This window comes from Schistocerca gregaria, chromosome 2, assembly GCF_023897955.1.
Source record: "Schistocerca gregaria isolate iqSchGreg1 chromosome 2, iqSchGreg1.2, whole genome shotgun sequence".
Taxonomy (NCBI): Eukaryota; Metazoa; Arthropoda; class Insecta; order Orthoptera; family Acrididae; genus Schistocerca; species Schistocerca gregaria.
Window position 1 is genome coordinate 760,548,219 of NC_064921.1, and position 21,177 is coordinate 760,569,395.

Genomic DNA, 21,177 nt, shown 5'->3' on the forward strand with positions numbered 1-21,177 from the left:
CAATCTGTATTTAGAAAAAAAAAATGTGTTTCATTACTTATTGAATGCCCCTCATATGTATGTACATCCATTTTTATAATATGTATGGATAGGTCATTTCAGGAATTGTAATATGTTCACAAGCTAGTTTTTAAATAGCTGATCTCAATCAAGAATCTTCAATCTGCAGCTAGCAATCACACCCATAAGATAAACGTAACAAGTTTGCTGGAATCTGCAGTTAGTGATCACAATGTTAACTTTACTGCAGGAGTTCGTGGCTGAAAATTATTGTGTTAAAGTCTATACAGCAAGTCCAAATTTGCTCACGGCACTTTCAACATCTCAGTGAAAGACTGCCTTCTGTGTTGGCATCATCTGCATATGTAGACGTAGAAGCTTATGACTCATATATTGTCTTAATATCATACAGTGACTTGTACACTCTGTAATGTATCTCTGAGTCAACTGAAAGTGATACTGACTCTGGTTGTGTATTGTGTGAATATTATGGACATTAATTTATCTGTGCCTTTCATCAGGAGGTTTATTGTATTGATCACTTTCATAAAATGAAGCCATTATTGTAATGTAATTGTTGTCTCAGAATGCAATAATGATTGTGTCCTGTGATTATTCTGTGCCTGGCATACAAATGAGTAGTAAGGTTAAGTGCTTGCCTGTGAACATTTTATGTGAACTGGGACTGGTCACCATACAGTCAGAAGTGACAATCAATGTGGGAAAAGCTGTATTAAACAGAATACGCAAGTACAAAAATGATAGACAATTTGGAATATTGGAAAAGGTCCATATTGCAACTTGGAATGTGAGAAGTCTGCTCTTAAAAGAACTGAAACAAAGGAGCATCAATACTGCAACAATTTCAGAAACAAAGAATAAGCTGAGAGGACCTGCAGATTTAGATAGATACCTAATGATCTACAGTGGTGCAGGACGTGACAAAAAGCAACTAGTGGTGTGGCTATATTAGAATATAATAAATAAAATATAAAAATCAAAGATTATTTTTATATAAATGACAATCATAACATCAAGATTCAAAACAGATCAAGGTCATCTAAAAGTGACAGATGTATGCTTCTGAAGATGAAAAAAAAAAGATAGACTGAAGCTTTTTATGAAACCCTACTAAGAGAAGTAGGTAAACACAACAAAATGTATCACCTGTTAATCTGTGGATATTTAAATGCCAGAACAGGTAATAACCCAGTGCCTCTAACAGTTGAAACATTTGGTGAACAGCACATAAGTGATAATTGACATTATCTTGTACATTTTGCCTCAAGCAATAGAGACTATATTAATGCAAGAGAGACATAGATTAATACACCTGGAACATGAAGGAACAGAGATCAATAATAGATTGTGTGATGATGAACAGTAAAATATGCAAGCAAGTTCAGGATGTTCATGGTTTCAGAGGCAGGGGCAGTTACTCAGACCACTATCGTAGTAGCAGCAAAAATGGCTATGCTCATTAGATGGAAGAAGATAAAAAAAGCTCAGACAAAAAGGCGCACTGGTTTTAATGTCTACCTATTACAGGATGAGAGCATAAGACATCTATACCAAAACAGACAATCTTTGTCTATACTATTCAGACATAAGCGATAGTTTAGAAACCGACAGGCAAAATATAATGCTATGTGCTGAACAGGTTGCAAATGAGTCATTAGGAAAAAGGAGTAAGAAAAGAAGAAGGGACTTTGAGTTTAGACTGAAGATATCACAGAAAGAGCTGAGGAAAATGAATGAGCATATCGGATATATTTACAGGTGAAAACATAATGCACGAAACAAGAATATAAAGAAAAAAGAAAGAGAGTAAAAACCATTGTTAGGAAACAGATGAAGAATCGCGATATAACTTTGTGAGCAGAATTGAACATGACCTCTATGGAAGACAGTCCATAGCTTACAAGGTGATAAAGCATTTAAATAAAACAAAGAGAGAGAACAAACCTAAATATAACACCAGACTGTAAATGGACTGCACATTACAAACAGCTCTCGTGTAATGAAAGCCAAGCATTAGAGGAAGAGGACCTCCCCCCTCCCCGAAATGGATATACCATATGATGGCAATCTCTTAACAATCAAAGATCTATACGGGCCCTGAATAAAACAAAAAACTGGAAATCATCAGGCAAAAATGGCATAAACACAAAATTATTTAAATACAGGGCATTATTCTTAAAGCTTAGACTACTTCATTTATACAATACATATTGGTAAAGACTGGAGGGCAGTGTGGAGGGTAAAAATCAAAAAGGGAGACCAAGAGATGAATACACTAAACAGATTCAGAAGGATGTAGGTTGCAGTAAGTACTGGGAGATGAAGCTTGCACAGGATAGAGTAGCATGGAGAGCTGCATCAAATCAGTCTCAGGACTGAAGACCACAACAACAACATTGGTAAAGACGCTAAATCCCGAAACTATGGACAGTTGCAGATGTCATAAAAAAAGATAACAAAAAATGAATGCAATAATTATCATACTATATCAATAGCAGACACAGCGTATAAGATTACGCCAAGATAATAAATCAACGTCTACAAATCACTGACAGGAATCTGTTGTCTTGAAGAACAAAATGGTTTCAGGAAAGTGACATACCATACTGATATGTTTTCATACTTAGACAAATTATAGAAAACAATAAGGAAACACACACTGCATTTACAGACTTAGAGAAAAGTTTCAATCATGCAGACAGGAAAATATTACACAAGAAAGGATATCCTCAGCAAATAACAAAGGTGATAGAATTGAAACATGAAAACAACGAATTAATTCGGGCTTGAGACTATCACATGAATTTTTTTAACACTCTCAACATAAAACGTGTAAAAGCAACTAGAGACTAACATGAATCATGTATGTATTAAAAGATATTAATTTGTTTTGATGAAATATTTTACTGTTAAGTAACTGTTATGGATGTTGATCTCTGACATACTTCGAAACTAAATTGTATGCATGGACAGAGAAACAAGTAACAATCTAAAGAAGAGCGCTCCAGCCACCCAGGTGTGAGCAGAGATCATCATCATAATCATCATCATCATCATCATCATCATCAACAGCAGCAGCAGCAGCATTTTCATGCATTAGCATTTGGGTGAGCTGACTTTTAGGTGAAAAGTAACTTTTTATGTATCTGTATTCAGTGTTGTAATTTATTTTTGTTTTAAGAACTTGCGAGTTTTGTGACCTTAGTGTAGAGTTTGTAATCTGAAGAACAGATTTTAGAAACAGTTCTTTTTCGTTTCATTTATATTTTGTGTGCATCTCAACTTAGGTAGCACTACATTGGCTATTTTCTGAGATTTTATATATATATATATATATATATATATATATATATATATATATATATATATATATTTCGGACTTAATGATGCCTGCCATGTGGGTTGTGAGTTCAATCTCGGTTCCTTTTGGCAGCTGGGTGATTTGTTGACAGCAGCTAGTGTTGTACACATAGTGCAAACTTTGCTCACTATTTCTAGAATTGTACACAGCACTGACAGCGGTCCTCTAGTTTAAAGAAGATTGAGTTAAACCACAGGCTAACCATTCTGCAACAATAATGGGTACAAATTTCTCTATGGGGTGGAAAACTGTAGGGTACTCCTTGACATGTCAGGTGTGAACTACATACAGGAAGTGGCTATTAGGGTACCTGTGGCATGCACATGTGAATTTTTTTTTTTAGGTTAAGGAAACCCCCCACCCACTTCCCCTATCCCAGTGATCAGTAATGAAATGCATGCTGAAATCAAGGATAGGTCAGCAACATTATCCTCAGAGATCAGAAATACAAAAGGTTCATATGATACTGGTAAACTGCAGGAGCATTTATGGCAACATCCTCGAATTAGTATATCTCATTAGGTTACAGATAATATTAGGAACAGAAAGTTGGTCGAAACTGGAAGTCAACAGCAACAAAATTCTACATAAAAATAGAATATATATCAAAAGAATATGATAGAAGCCAATAGAACGGGCGAGTCATGCAACCAAAACTTGTGGCCAACAAAGGGATTTGTGTGACATTATTCTGAAGGTTTGTCCAAAAATTATTTTGAGCAGATGGTCAGAGAACTAATTCATGAGGGTAATATCTTGGGCCTTAAAGAAACAGGCAAACATGAACTTTTTGAAACTGTTAACAAAGATGAAGTTATCATTAATGGTAAGTCTGTGTCATATCTTTGATTAAAGGTGTTGTAAAAAGTGTTAAGAGAGGTAGAAAAACATTTTTGCTTAGCTAAAGAGACAAGATACAAACTTCACAGTATCTCACTAATCAACTTCAATTATCCAGTTCTGAAGATGAAGATGTGAAGCCAAAAAATAAAAAATTCAAAAGTGCTGTTCAATATGCCTTAGACAAGTACATTCCAGACAAGGTCTGAAGTGACAGGAAAGATCCACAGTGGTGTGCCAGTCATGTTACAAAGTTGCAATTGAAACAAGCACAGCTTCATTATAGATTTAAGTAATGTCAACACTTAGCTGACAAACAAAAGCTGAAACAAGTAAAAGAACATAAAGAGAGCAGTGAGAGAAGGGTTCAATAAATTTGACAATAAAATTTTGCTACCCATTACAATTAATAACCTTAAGAAGTTTTGGTCTTATGTAAAATCAGTAAGCAGATTGAAACCATGTATATAGTCAACTCAGTGGCTGCACTGGCACTGAAATGAAAGATGACAGAAAGAATGGCAAAATAGTGAATTTGATCTTCTGAATCTGTTTCATAGCTCAATATCATAATATGGTCCCTCATTTCAATGACTGCACAAACATCAAAATGGCAGATATTGAAATAAGTAACCACCTGTTAACCCTTTGCACTCTGTAATGCAGACACAGGGCGTCTCTGTGCACTCTTATTTGGTGAGTGTGCCACAAATCACCTCTCTGTGGAAACTGACCAACAATAGGGGTATACGTTAAAAACGAAAAGTGCACTTTCACTCAAATATATTTACGTAAGCATTACTCTACAAAACTTTTCTTTGTGTAATATTTATTGAAACTCTTCAGGATAGACTGCTTGCATCATCATTGTACTGTAATTGTTTACATACAAATCACTGTCATCATCAAAATCATTTCATCAAAGTGATCACCACTCTTGTTTTCACTAAAACATTTCTCTAACAATTCACCAATCCCTTTCTCAGAAAGGACTTCATGAAGAACCAACCGTTTCACATCTACTAACTTGAACTTAATAATTACAACCTTTCAACATAAATGTTACAGTTCGACAATGAGTTAACTCAGGCTTCCTTAGATGACAGTACTATACAGCACTGATGCCTAGCATAGCCATATTCAAGAATAGAGCATGTGACAGCTACAAAACTCTGTGCTGAATTAGGCTCAAGGTAGGAGTGCAAAACAATATTCCACTGTTGCAGTGGAAATGGTTAAAAAAGAAACTACAATTGCTTAGTAGTGGAAAGTCAATTCAACCAGAAAAGATACGTGTAAGATTCCACAGAGGAGATACATTTAAGATTCTACAGTGATTATGTGAAAGAATTTGCTCCCTTCCTAACAGCAGTTTGTTGTAGGTCACTGGTACAACAAAATAAATCTAGTGACTCATTTTCAAAAATGATCATAGGATAGACATACATAATTATTGGCCTGGATCACTGATGTCAATTCTGTTGTAGAATTATGAAACATGTTCTATGCTCATGTATTATGATGTTTTTGTACAGAAAAGATCTCTGTAAACATCATTTGGATTCCACAGACAGACATCCTCAGCTTGCTCCGATTGTCCATGAAATCCAGAGTGCTATACTTTGATGCTCAGGTTGATGCTGTGTTTCTTGCCTTCAGGAAGGCATTCTAAAACAGTTTTGCATTGTTGTTTTGTTAAGAAAAAAGAGCTTATTAAATATCGGACCAGATTTGTGAATGGATTAACAACTTCCTTGCAGTCAGAATTTAATATATCATTCTTAACAAAACAAAATTGACAGAGCTGAAGGTAATGTCAGGAGTACCCTAAGGAAGTATGATAGGACTGTTATTGTTTAAAATATATACAAATGATCTATTGGATAACATCGGAAGCTCCATGAAGCTGTTTGTAAATGATACCATTGTCCATAAGAAGACAGAAACACCAGAATACTGTAATAAACTGCAGGAATATATGCAGAATATTTATGAATGGTGCAGGGACTGGCAAGTGACTCTGGACACTAATAAATGTAATGTAAGGTGCATATATAGTAAAATAAATCCATTACAGTACAAAGACACTATTGGTAATAAATTGCTGGAAACAGTAACTGCCATAAAATTTTTGGGAGTAACAACCTGGAATGACCACATAAACCAAGTGATAGGAAAACCAAATGCCAGGCTGAGATTTAGATCTACATCTACATCTACACGATTACTCTGCAATTCACATTTAAGTGCTTGGCAGAGGGTTCATCGAACCACAATCATACTACCTCCCTACCATTCCACTGCCAAACAGCATGCGGGAAAAACGAACATCTAAACCTATCTGTTCGAGCTCTCATTTCTCTTATTTTATTCGGATTCGGAAAAGAAAGTTGGTGACTGAAATTTTGTAAATAGATCTCGCCACGACGAAAAACGTCTCTGCTTTAATGACTTCCATCCCAACTCGTGTATCATATCTGCCACACTCTCTCCCCTATTACATGATAATACAAAACGAGCTGCCCCTTTTTGCACCCTTTCGATGTCCTCTGTCAATCCCACCTGGTAAGGATCCCACACCACGTAGCAATATTCTAACAGAGGACGAACGAGTGTAGTGTAAGCTGTCTCTTTAGTGGACATGTTGCATCTTCTAAGTGTTCTGAAACGCAACCTTTGGCTCGCCTTCCCCACAATATTATCTATGTGGTCTTTCCAACTGAAGTTCAACACCCAGGTACTTAGTTGAATTGACAGCCTTGAGAATTGTACTATTTATCAAGTAATCGAATTACAACGGATTTCCTTTGGAACTCATGTGGATCACCTCACACTTTTCGTTATTTAGCAATTGCCACCTGCCACAGCAATCTTTTCTAAATCGCTTTGCAACTGATACTGGTCTTCGGATGACCTTACTAGATGGTAAATTACAGCATCATCTGCGAACAACCTAAGAGAACTGCTCAATTTCTCACCCAGGTCATTTATATAGATTAGGAATAGCAGAGGTCCCAGGACGCTTCCCTGGGGAACACCTGATATCACTTCAGTTTTACTCAATGATTTGCTGTCTATTGCTATGAACTGCGACCCTCCTGACAGGAAATCACGAATCCAGTCGCACAACTGAGATGATACCCCATAGGCCCACAGCTTGATTAGAAGTTGCTTGTGAGAAATGGTGTCAAAAGCTTTCCGGAAATCTAGAAACACGGAATCAACTTAACATCCCCTGTCGATAGTGGGCATTACTTCATGCGAATAAAGAGCTAGCTGCATTGCACAAGAACGATGTTTCCTTAAACCATGCTGATTACGTATCAATAGATCATTTCCTTCGAGGTGATTCATAATGTTTGAATACAGTATATGCTCCAAAACCCCATTGCAAACCGACGTCAATTATATAGGTCTGTAGTTCGATGGATTACGCCTACTACCCTTCTTAAAAACTGGTGTGACCTGCGCAATTTTCCAATTTATAGGTACAAATCTATGGGTGAGGGAGCGGTTGTATATGATTGCTAAGTAGGGAGCTATTGTATCAGCGCAATATGAAAGGAACCTAATCTGTATACAATCTGGACCTGAAGACTTGCCCGTATCAAGCGATTTGAGTTGCTTCGCAGCCCCTAAGGTATCTACTTCTAAGAAACTCATGCTAGCAGCTGTTCATATTTCAAATTCTGGAACATTCCACTCGTCTTCCCTGGTGAAGGAAATTCGGAAAACTGGGTTCAATAACTCCGCTTTAGCGGCATAGTCGTTGGTAACAGTACCATCGGCACTGCGCAGCGAAGGTATTGACTGCGTCTTGCTGCTTGTGTACTTTACATACGACCATAATTTCTTCGGATTTTCTACCAAATTTCGAGACAATGTTTCGTTGTGGAACCTATTAAAGGCATCTTGCATTGAAGTCCGTGCCAAATTTCACGTGTCTGTAAATTTTAGCCAATCTTTGGGATTTCGCGTTCTTCTGAACTTCACATGCTTTTTCCGATGCCTCTGCAACAGCGTTTGGACCTGTTTTGTGTACCATGGGTGATCAGTTCCATCTCTTACCAATTTATGAGGTATGAATTTCTCAATTGCTGTTGCTACTATATCTTTGAATTTGAGCCACATCTCGTCTACATTTGCATAGTCAGTTCGGAAGGAATGGAAGTTGTCTCTTAGGAAGGCTTCTAGTGACACTTTATCCGCTTTTTTAAATAAAATTATTTTGCGTTTGTTTCTGATAGATTTGGAAGAAACGGCATTGAGCCTAGCTACAACGACCTTGTGATCACTGATCCCTGTATCAGTCATGAAGCTCTCTATTAGCTCTGGATTGTTTGTGGCTAAGAGGTCAAGTGTGTTTTCGCAACCATTTACGATTTGCATGGGTTCTTGGAATAACTGCTCGAAATAATTTTCGGAGACAGCATTCAGAACAATCTCAGAAGATGTTTTCTGCCTATCACTGGTTTTGAACAAGAATTTTTGCCAACATATCGAGGGAAGGTTGACGTCCCCACCAACTATAGCCATATGAGTGGGGTATTTATTTGTTACGAGACTCAAATTTTCTCTGAACTGTTCAGCAACTATATCATCGGAGTCTGGAGGTCGGTAGAAGGAGCCAATTATTACCTTAGTTCGGCTGTTAAGTATAACCTTCACCCATACCAATTAGCACGGAGTATCTACTTCGACTTCACTACAAGATAAACAACTACTGACAGACACAAACACTCCATCACCAATTCTGCCTAATCTATCTTTCCTGAACACCATCTGAGAGTTTGTAAAAATTTCTGCAGAACTTATTTCAGGCTTTAGCCAGCTATCTGTACCTATAAAGATTTCAGCTTCCGTGCTTTCTATTAGCGCTTCAAGCTCAGGGACTTTCCCAGCACAACTACAACAATTTACAACTACAATTCCGACTGTTCCTTGATCCAAGCATGTCCTGTATTTGCCATGCACCCTTTGAGATTGCAGCCCACCCAGTACTTTCCCGAGGCCTTCTAACCTAAAAAACTGCCCAGTCCATGCCACACAGCCTCCTCTACCCGTGTAGCTGCCAGCTGAGTGTTGTGAACTCCTGACCTATTCAGCGGAACTCGAAACCCCACCACCCTATGGCGCAACTCAAGGAATCTGCAGCCAACACAGCCGCAAAACCATCTGATTCTCTCATTCAGACCCTCCACGCGGCTCTGCAGTCTATTCTGCCAACGATGCTGCATATGGTGAGCTCTGCCTTCATCTCGTAAGCAAGACCGGCAGCCTTCACCAAATCAGATAGCCGCTGGAATCCAGAGAGAATTTCCTCAGATCCAAAGCGACACACGTCATTAGTGCGACATGTGCCATGACCTGCAGCTGGCTGCATCCTGTGCTCTTCATGGCATCCGGAAGGACCCTTTCCACATCAGGGATGACTCCACCCGGAATGCACACGGAGTGCACACTGGATGGGAAGAATCTTAAGGAAATGTAATTCATCCTCAAAACAAGTATATTACAAAACATATTTCCAACTGTGTTGAGTACCACTAATCAGACTGGGACCTTTACCAGGGTGGATTAATAGAGAAATAGGCAAGATCCAATGAAGAGTGGTACATTTTTTCACAGGATCCTATTGTCGGTGCAATAACATTATGGATATGCTCAACAAACTCCAGTAGCATTGCTCCAATAGTCTTGTGAAATGATCAGAAAGAGATAATCCGAGAAATTACAGATAATACAGAAGTTTACTGGTAAGTCATTCTTCCCACTCACCAGTCACAAACAGACAGAAAAGGGGGGTGGGGGGGTGGGGTGAGAGCAGGACAAGAGGGGATCTAATAGTGATATCACATAACATTAAGGTTCACATCAAAATCTGTCAATGGAATATCATCATCACACTAACAGCAACAAATTTATGTACATCTGCAGATTCTAAATGAAAAATTGTTTGACGGTTCAAAAATTGTCTACAAATTAAGGTATGTGTGAATTAGAAACCTGCTTAAGTTTACAGATTATTGTCAATGATTTTTAAGGGTCCAAGGCAGAGGTGCATACTTCAGCTATGAGGTACTATACAAATTGTATGGGAACTTTTAGTGTGTCTGTGGTCAGACATTTGGGTTTATTTATCCTACTGGAAAAGTTTTCCAATATAGACCCATTTACTTTGTTTTTTTACAAAATGGTGTCCAATAGGTTTAATGCATCTCTTTGTAATCTGAAATCAAACAGCTAAAAATTTTTGTACAAGCGTTTTCTAGCAGCTGAGCATATTCTTCAATAACTGCATAAGCTCTTCATTCATTCATAGAAAACTGCCTTTTTTAAATAAAAATCTTCAACTCTTAAAAACTACACAAATCACACCAGGAAGGACAAAGACTAAAGGGAAGTTTTTTGAGAATTATTGACAAAACAAATAGGTAGTCACATTTTCATAATTTGGTACCTTCTCTGGGCAATGTTACTAGTCCCAGTGTTTGAAGTATAGCACTTGTTTACGTGGAGTGTCTTAGATTAATTTAACTGTATGTCTGAGTGTACCAAGAGTATATTTCATAGTTTCTTTTGCAAGTGTTGCTTTAGGGTATTTTGTTTACTTGATTAATTATAGCTGTCTGTGGAGATTCATGCAATTTACATTAGTTACATCTCCTATGGACTGGTTAGCTGTAGTGGGATGATTTTAGCATTTCATTGCTCAAAATCAGATTTTTAAAATTTTCCAGCTTAGTGTAATTTGTGTCGGTCTTTTAGTCCTTCCACATTTTTGTTAATTTTATTTCAAGATGAAAGATGCCAAGTGACAATGCTTGTGTGTAGATTCAGGAAGAGCTTAACATTTCCAAACAGCCAGAAGAAGATTTTCTGCTGCCAAGAGGGCTTAGACAACTCAAGAGGTCACCTGCAATCTCTGTGCCATTTAATGTGTCTGACCCAACTCCTTAGTTTCCACTGCTCATCGAATGGGAATACGTGCCTAGGTCATCCGTATGTGTGTGGGAGGAATAACAGCAAACAAAGTTTAATAAAAGGTGAAGGCAGTGACTGCTTTGAGGATGCATTTGAGCTAGCACAAGTCATCTTATCTATTGGGACTGAGGCAGAGTTGCCCACAGGTTTTCATGTCACTGGAGGCAAAACATTTTCCCATAAATGCAATTTAGAAATTTTGAGTACATTGTCATCTTGTATAATTTTCTCCTGTTGGTTTATGCAGTGCACATTTAGTATATGTAAATGTTATATACATAAATAAGCTAACAGTGTAATTATAGTAAGATCTGTTTTTACATTCACAGATTTTATGGATTCCTGCCATCTGCGTTATTTTCTGCTGGTGTTGTCATAAGTTCTGTTCTCTCAATTAACTGTCTTCTTATCGTTAACATTTTTGGATAGGTAACATTTCCCACATTTTGTAGCTTTGAACTACTACCACATGTTTCAATATCGATTCTCAAATCCATCAGTGTGGAAGCTACATTGTTTCCCCACTTGCACACAACCTGTAAAATAATGCACAACATAAAACTAATGTTTCAGAATCTAATTCATTATGGGTTTGATGATAAATACAAGTGCCATTTTCAGAGGCACTTTCAAAATGTTTCTACAATGTTTCATCATTGGTTGGTTGGTTGGTTGGTTGATTGATTTGGGGGAGGGGACCAAACAGCAAGGTCATCAGTCCCGTGGAATTAGGATGGACGGGGAAGGAAGTTGGCTGCCATTTCAAAGGAACCATTTTGGCATTTGCCTGGAGCGATTTAGGGAAATCACGGAACACCTAAATCAGGATGGCTGGATGGGGGTTTGAACTGTGATCCTCTTGAATGCGAGTCCAATCTGGTAACCTCTACGGCCTCGCTTGGTAGTTCATCATCTGACTGCTCTACACTACAATACATTATTTTTGCAGATTTGCAATACTTTTTGCAGCTGGTGAATGGACCACTCATTAATGGCCCATGATGACTGCCATGCATTACATGTGGCCATAAAATATGCAACTTACAAGAGTGTCTTTAACTGCTTTAGAATAGATCAGCGATGGATATAATGACAACCAGTTCAACTGAAATGTTCTCTCTATGCCATCTATGTCATTTGTGAAATTATAATTTTTGTCTGGTTGCCATGGATTCGATAAAATTTTATATTTTAGGGAATCTTCAATCTCTCTCTTCCCCCCCCCCCCCCCCCCCCCCGCCCTTCTTTGACATAATTTCTACATTGGAAATACTAAGAAGACTAATATCCTTTTCAGCAAAGCACTTGAATTAAGCAGACACACTTGCTAAGTCTGTATTATCCCGATCAACACACAGAGGTTTTCTTAAAGCAGATATTTGAGTTTGACTCACACTTTTCTTTCAGTATCATCATAGGTACTAAATTTACATTTTTTGGTTCCCTCCCTTCCTGTTTTCATTCTTTAATGAGGTACAAATAACTTGTGAATGTCAGTAATTTTTTCACTTTAATCACTATTCGTTTAGGCCTCACAAACCACAAAATTCTAAGTAAATCACATTCATGCATCACTGCTCACTTACAACTCATTGCCGACAATAGAAAAATTGAGACATAATTTCATTAACTACTGACAAGACTTTCATGCCGTACTGATCAGCTGAATTCGTGACAACAAATTACAGAGATGTTCATGCTTATATTTGTTGCTTATTTCCAGTAGTGACTATGAAATCATGAAATGACAGCTGTTGTACAGCAATTACTCAATGACCACCACCTATTGTTAGATCTCATAAGTATGCAGTAGTTCTACTGTCAGTCAATTCCTACTAGTACCGATCAGCGACCATGTAGTAAAAGTGAACATCCCTTCAGAAACTGAAAACAAATGTAACACAACATGCTACTTTAAATTATGACCTGACAGTTGTCAACCATTATTTGAATTTTGAAGGAATAAGTTTTTTAAGAGAGAGTTTTGTCATGTGACTTTCGTTACACCAGTTACCATTGGAGGTTTATGAAAACAAACATAGTGACTTTGGAACTTGGAAATGTTGCCTTTCTAGGGATTGAAAAAGTCACCCTCCAAGATGGAATGTTAGGCATGTCATGGATCCACTTAGGCAGATAACATTCAGGGCTGGAAAGAAAGCCAATGTGTTCTCGGTATGTCTGCTGGGGGCCCTCATCTGAGATGCGGAGCCATCCTTGCCAGCACCTATCAAGCATGCAGGGTGCTCTTGTCTGCAAGTTGGGGCTCACATCTGCACCGATGATACCTGTTGTTTGGGTTCTGAGGCGATCCTCAGTTGTTACAGGCAGAGGTGGTGAAGACTGCTGGCCTCATGCATGGGGCAACAGCAGAGGTCACAATTTGCAGTATCGTTCCCGGAGTTGATCGGGGTCCTTTGGTTTTTGACCCAAGTATAGGGTCTTGACCAAAGGTGTTGTCGACTCTGTGATGACCTTGGCTGCAGATTTCTAGACCTGCATTATATTTTGGAGATTTGTAAGACTTCCCTTAATAGGTCAGAGGTGTATTACACAAAAGAAGCAGCTACTTTGGTACCATAGTACTTGTAGAGTGCACGTAAGGTTTTTTTTTTTTTTTAAGGTTAGTCTAACGTTTCCAGCGTTTCTGACGTGAGAGTGTGAATCTGGGTTATTTCGGCTTATCCCTCCGAACCACGTTCCACTTCTTTATGAAGTGACTTACTTGGAATTTTCAGCCACTCTTCTTTACTGGATAGCTGGCTGCAGGAAACCCTCTTGACTTCTTCTCCGTTGAATAACACTAGGTACAGGAATTTTTAGACTCTTTCTACTTATGAAATAAGTAGCCATACAAACTTTGCTTTTTGTCTATTAAAGATGTATTTGACTTTCATACACAATAAAACTCTCACTTTCAACATAAATATATAACTTTCGGTAAGTCCCTCGTACAGTTGAAAAAAAAAAAAAAAGTTAAAAGGAAGTTTGCTTTGATACCATGACTTTTTTTTTTAACATAAATCAGAAAATAAGTGTTGCCTATAGCAAGGTTACGTCAAGAGTTTTCAACAGTTATTTTTCAACCATCTTTGTTTTAATAACAATAGTCAATGACCCAATAAGCACAGTGCTGCATATAAACTACAAGGTTCTTCCTTACACACTCACTAAAACATCTATGGATTGCCCGAGAGGTACTTGTCGGTGCCATTCGTCCACCGCATTTACTTTCTTCCCGTGACTGATTTTAAACCTGCACACACAAACATGTGATGCGCAGTAGATAGGATTTTACCAACCCACACTCATATCAAGAAGGATTTTACCAACCCACACTCATATCAAGAATATCGTGTGTTTGAGATGGTAGAAAGCTGAGTGGTTCTAGAATTTACACAGAAATTCCCGAATCACTACACTAGGCAGTAGTTTGAAGTTTTCTCATGAACACTTGCCAGTTGATGGGAAGCAAACAGCATTCAGAGTAAAGACACTTCAACTGTCATAACTTTATCAGTAAACTGTCGAAGTATTAGTAATAAAGTTCCCATATTTAGTGCTCTCCATGAAAGTTCTCATGCTCAAATTATTCTTGGGACCAAAAGCTGGCTGAAACCCGAAATGGAATGCTCCGAGATATTTATCGAATTGTGGAACGTATATTGGAGAGACAGATTAGAGGCCATAGGAGAGGGAGTGTTCATTGCAGTCGTCAAAAACTTTCTCTCTTTTAAAGGTGAAGTATAACAGGTGTAGGCGAAACCAAGCTAATTGTTGGATGATTTTACTGGCTGCCCAATTCTGCTATGACAGCTCTAGAGTCATCCAAAGAAAGTCTGTCATCAGGTACAGTGTCTGTATGATGATCATGTAATTTCTTCATTCAATAGTTGATGAGAACCTCTTTCAGACTTATCCACGCATGATAAGTTGACTTCCACATATCAAATTTTATGTATATGCCATCTACCCATTTTGCATTAAGACATTCTTACTACTCTCTTATCATAAAGAATTCAACAAGAATTTTGTCTTCTTTCCCTACACAGGAAAAATACTCTTTCGTTGACCACGCCACATCTATCATCTACTCTATTTACATTACTTATCCACAGCTTTCTCACCCAGAAGACTTCTGGCTGCCTTATTCTCTGCTTTGAAACCATTAATTTTGTATTGTGACCAAAATTTCTAAAGGATGTTATGTATCTAACCAATGAACAAAAATTAAGTTACAGGACACAATGAATGTTTTACAAGTATACTCATGTCCATAAGTTAAGGGATTTTTTTAGATACATGAAAAACACACTGTATCATGACTATACAGGGTAGACTAAATTATGGCAGAACACAATGAAACATATGCCATTGTAAGAATGTTTAGTACACCTGCAACGGTCTATATCAGGCTGTGTCAACACTACCTCCTGGACCGTGGACACCCTTAAGAGCTTGTCAACTCACCTGTGGGCCGAAGCAGGTAGTAGTAGTCGTATATAGGCTACCTGCCACATACACCATCCTGCTCTGACCTTGTTCTGTCACCTGAGTGAGCCATTTGCCTACCCCTGTTCACAAGCACTCATCTGAGACATACACTTGTATATGCTACAATAGGCCTCCTGATTGATCAAAAGTTAGCTGTTTGCACAAAGCTCCCCCACCTCCTCCCAAAGGTGCCAGATGCTCACAGATAGGCACTCTAGTTAGAACACAGGGTCTATTTGGGTGAGGGCCATGGTTACATCTTATATTCCTATAGTTGTGCCACCTGTCACAAAGTTATCGTGGCACCTTTTATTGCAAACATTATTTACATGCCTTGTATCATTTATCGGATCTTAAAGATCCCTCAACCTACACAATAATATAAATATTACATTGTATTCATTTTTATGATAGATAAGCTGAGTGACTCCCAAGATTTTTTAATGAGGATAAAGAAAGGCTCTTGGCTGCAAAGCAAATTTTATTTCTTTTGCTTTTTTTTCTGGACAATTGAATTATTCTCACACAGTGACTGACAAAGTCAGCTGGTTTTGCTTCTTCCCTGGGATGTGACAGTGCACAAGGCAAAGAAGAGAGTAGTGGACCTAATTTTCACTGTGTGACACATTCAATGTCACTCTCCAGACCCCACTTGGTGGTAACATTTATTTCATACAGGCAGTTGTCAACTCTATAAACAGCCAACATTTATACAGCTTTTGTAAAAATGTACATATGCAACAATATAAAACATAAAACTAAAGAATAAAGCAACCTTCACCCCAGATACTGAGAACACATCTGCACATACCTCTCGCAGCTGATTTGCTAATTTCAGGTGGGACAACGCGATGAACTTGAGATGGTGACGGTGGTGGAGGCCTTGTCACTGTAACTGCTGCTGAATGAGCAGGTCGCAAGGCTGGTGCTGTTGTGCATACCTAAAAATCCATAAAAGAATAATTAGACATGTTTACTCTTTCATATGTATGTGCAAAAATACTTCTGCTTCAATTAATTTTAACTTAAACATGCATTTTACAATGGGTTATATTTTTAAGTATGCTGTAAATAAGGAAAGCACAGCAGCAGTTTCAGAGTACTGGATATCATTAGAAGAGAGAGAAACATACCATTCACTATGAATGATGTGTACTAGGGGTCACGCATATACCATTATCAAGGAGAAGCTTTGGAGACATGTAACAAGTTCTGAAATACGATCGGCTAAATGAAACTGCTTCCGGTATTGAACTTGTATATGGCATTAATGGAAGTTCTACTAAGATAGTAGCAAAGGAATCTGATTCGCCTGCACACACACTTAAAATTTTAAATTAAAATCTTACCCAGAATGTAGGAAAAGAGACCATAGTCTTAAAACACTCTTTCTTCTCAATACATATAATTCAGTTACTGTTTGTGCACTCATGCTCAAATATGTACGTAAAAGAATGCTTATAAAAAAAATCATCCATGTATTTTAACTACTGTTTCACTAGAGATACTGTTCTGTTCAGTATTAACATGGTTTTTGTAGTGGTTAATAAAAAAAGAAAAAGAGAAGAAAAGAAAAGGTTGAAAATGTGGGAAGAAATGGTGAATAAAAAGGGGTTTTAAAATCGTTGATGACCGTGACAAAGGGAAAGAAAGAAATGTAAATGGGACTTCGTATTACAGATAAGTTATTGGACTTGTGATTCAGAAAAGCTATTGTTGGGGGTGGTCCTTGTGGCATTTCTGAGCAAAAGTCAAACCAATTTCCACTACAAAAAATATTTGTAAAAAGAACAGAGAACAACAAAATGTGATTAACAGGGGGAAATGGCGTAGATAAGAGTTCATCCTTTACCATGTTAACATGTCTTCTTGCGTGCGGTGTCCAGGTCTTCAAAAATCTCCTACTTCATATCTACATGAAAAGTCTGCTCCAAAATACTGCAATTGTCCAGGAATCACTAATTTATACAAATCAAAATCATCTTGACACTGAATGCAATTTATTTTACAATGCTACTACCATCCTCCGAATTTCATAACAACTTTCACAATATGTCTACACATTAATGAGTTTTTTCGTCATAATCAGATCAAAACTAGCTAATAAGTTTTTTACGTCTGCAGTAAGCTTATGCTCTTGAGAGAGAATAGACAGATAGAAAACAAAAAAAGAGTTACAATTTTAGTATTTTTTCTGCCATCGAGTGCTCATACCGCTGCGACAGTATAAATTATATCTGAGGGAACAAGTGTAGCGCAGCGAAATTCAAAGTCCCGCTACATTTTGTAGTCTCCAGCCATTGACCGGATTAAGTTATAAAAGGCACACCTAATAAAGAATGGTAATATTTTACTTATAAATTGGGCAGGATTCCCAATGTTTCACTTACACAAAGTGTAATACGGATATTTTTCCCTGGCCAAAATACAAATGTCACTCGGAATTGTGGGGAATGTCTCCCTTGGCCCTAATTGACAAGTAAAAGTTAATTTAAAAACAAAATTTCCACTACTCTGAACCAGACACACCAGCAAAGAGAAAGTCTGCTGGACTATGAATGTAAAAATACATTAGATCATTGAAAAACTTTCCAGATGGTGAATGATTATTAAGCATACAAATTACATTTATCCTCACTTCATCACATTAAGCACTATGCTTAATTTTGCTATACTAAATCAGTGAATTATCCTGAAGCGCAAGTTTATATGACAACTAGCTCTGCAGATGATGAAGAAATTGATAAAATGTATGATGAGATAAAAGAAATTATTCACGTAGTGAAGGGAGATGAAAATTTAATAGTTCTGGGTGACTGGAATGCAAGAGTAGGAAAAGGGAGAGAGGGAAACATAGTAGGTAAATATGGATTGGGGCTACGAAATAAAAGAGGAAGCTGCCTGCACAGAGCATAACTTACTCATAGCTAACACTTGGTTTAAGAATCATGAAAGAAGGTTGTATACATGGAAGAAGCCTGGAGATACTGAAAGGTATCAGATAGATTATATGATGGTAAGACAGAGGTTTAGGAACCAGGTTTTAAATTGTAAGACATTTCCAGGGGCAGATGTGGACTCGGACCACAATCCATTGGTTATGAACTGTAGTTTAAAACTGAAGAAATGCGAAAAAGTGGGAATTTAAGGAGGTGGGATAAACTGAAAGAACCAGAGATTGTAAAGAGTTTCAGGAATAACATAAGGGAACAATTGACAGGAATGGGGGAAAGAAATACAGAAGAAGAAGAATGGGTAGCTTTGAGGGATGAAATAGTGAAGGCAGCAGAGGATCAAGTAGGTAAAAAGACGAGGGCTAGTAGAAACTCTTGGGTAACAGAACAAATATTGAATTTAATTGATGAAAGGAGAAAATATAAAAATGCAGTAAATGAAGCAGGCAAAAAGTAATACAATCGTCTCAAAAATGAGATCGACAGGAAGTGCAAAATGGTTAAGCAGGGATGGCTAGAGGACAAATGTAAGGATGTAGAGACTTATCTCACTAAGGGTAAGATAGATACTGCCTACAGGAAAATTAAAGAGACCTACGTTTCTAGCATTTGTAGCTTTTGACAATGTTGATTAGAATACTCTCTTTCAAATTCTGAAGGTGGCAGGGGTAAAATACAGGGAGCGAAAGGCTATTTACAATTTGTACAGAAACCAGATGGCAGTTATAAGAGTCGAGGGGCATAAAGGGAAGCAGTGGTTGGGAAGGGAGTGAGACAGAGTTGTAGCCTATCCCCGATGTTATTCAATCTGTATATTGAGCAAGAAATAAAGGAAACAAAAGAAAAGTTCGGAGTAGGTATTAAAATCCAGGGAGAAGAAATAAAAACATTGAGCTTCGCCGACGACATTGTAATTCTGTCAGAGACAGTAAAGGACTTGGAAGAGCAGTTGAATGGAATGGACAGTGTCTTGAAAGGAGGATATAAGATGAACATCAAGAAAAGCAAAACGAGGATAATGGAATGTAGTCGAATTAAGTCGGGTGATGCTGAGGGAATTAGATTATGAAATGAGAGTCTTAAAGTAGTAAAGGAGTTTTGCTATTTAGGGATAACTGATGATGGTTGAAGTAGAGAGGATATAAAATGTAGACTGGCAATGGCAAGGAAAGCGTTTCTGAAGAAGAGAAATTTGTTAACATCGAGTATAGATTTAAGTGTCAGGAAGTCGTTTCTGAAAGTATTTGTATGGAGTGTAGCCATGTATGGAAGTGAAACATGGATGATAAATAGTTTGGACAGGAAGAGAATAGAAGCTTTTGAAATGTGGTGCTACAGAAGAATGCTGAAGATTAGATGGGTAGATCACATAACTAATGAGTAGGTACTGAATAGAATTGGGGAGAAGAGGAGCTTGTGGCACAACTTGACTAGAATAAGGGATCAGTTGGCAGGACACGTTCTGAGACATCGAGGGATCACCAATTTAGTATTGGAGGGTAGTGTGGAGGGTAAAAATCATAGAGATATGAATACACTAAGCAGATTCAGAAGGATGTAGGCTGCAGTAGGTACTGGGAGATGAAGAAGCTTGCACAGGATAGAGTAGCATGGAGAGCTGCATCAAACCAGTCTCAGGACTGAAGATCACAACAACAACATCCTGTAGGAGCAAAACTGAATGTCTGCAAAACATGGAAGCATATTTGTCAGCAGGACACAATAACATGCCTGACAAAAAGAAGAGGTGAAGCACCTAGTAGAGTTAGAGGAGGAGGAGTAGGAGGAGGAGTAGGAGGGAACAAAATGAAACTTCAAGGGTTGAGAATCTGTGTGATGTTATTGCAGTGATTACAAAGTAGAGTCAAATATACAAAGAGTATGAACCCGCTTATAGTAATGTTGCACATGCTCCCGGATGCAAGCACCAATTTGGTTACGAAGGGTGGCATTAAATCATTGTATCTGTTCTGGAGGCAAGATGACTGACAACTGTTGGAAATAGTCCTTGATATTCTGGATACAGCACAGAGATGGAGTTGACATTTGAGCTAGTCCCACACACGTCCTACTAGGGACATATTAAGGGGTCTTTCTGGCCATGAGAGTACCTCAACATTATGCAAACAGTTCATATACACACAATGCAGTGATTTGAGAATTTCTGTGTGAATTCTAGAACCACTCAGCCTTCTACCATCTCGAACTCACAATATTCTAAATATGAGAGTGGGATGGTAGAATCCTACCCACTGTGCCTCGCATGTTTGTGTGTGCAGGTTTAAATTCAGTCGCGAGAAGAAAGTAGACGCAGTGGTTGAACAGCACTGACAAGTATCTGTCGGGCAATCCATAGAGGTTTTAGTGCATGTGTAAGGAAGAACCATGGAGTTTTTACGCCGCTCTGTGCTTACTGTGTAATTGACTATTGTTATGCTGAACAAGAACAGTTGAAAAACCACTCTTATAGACTCAGACAACTTTCTATTAACTGTAACTCATTTTGTGTCTAATGTTTGACGG

General features: G+C 37.9%; 1 protein-coding gene across 2 annotated transcripts in view; it reads right to left on the reverse strand.

Moving 5' to 3' along the window:
- LOC126334970 (tuberin) overlaps positions 1 to 21,177 on the reverse strand; it is a 315,576-nt gene that overhangs the window by 61,019 nt on the left and 233,380 nt on the right. For both annotated transcript variants that reach the window (XM_049997757.1, XM_049997758.1), the window contains exon 25: positions 16,512 to 16,641. In XM_049997757.1, the coding sequence (XP_049853714.1) occupies positions 16,512 to 16,641 (130 nt within the window). The remainder of the gene's footprint in view (positions 1 to 16,511; positions 16,642 to 21,177) is intronic.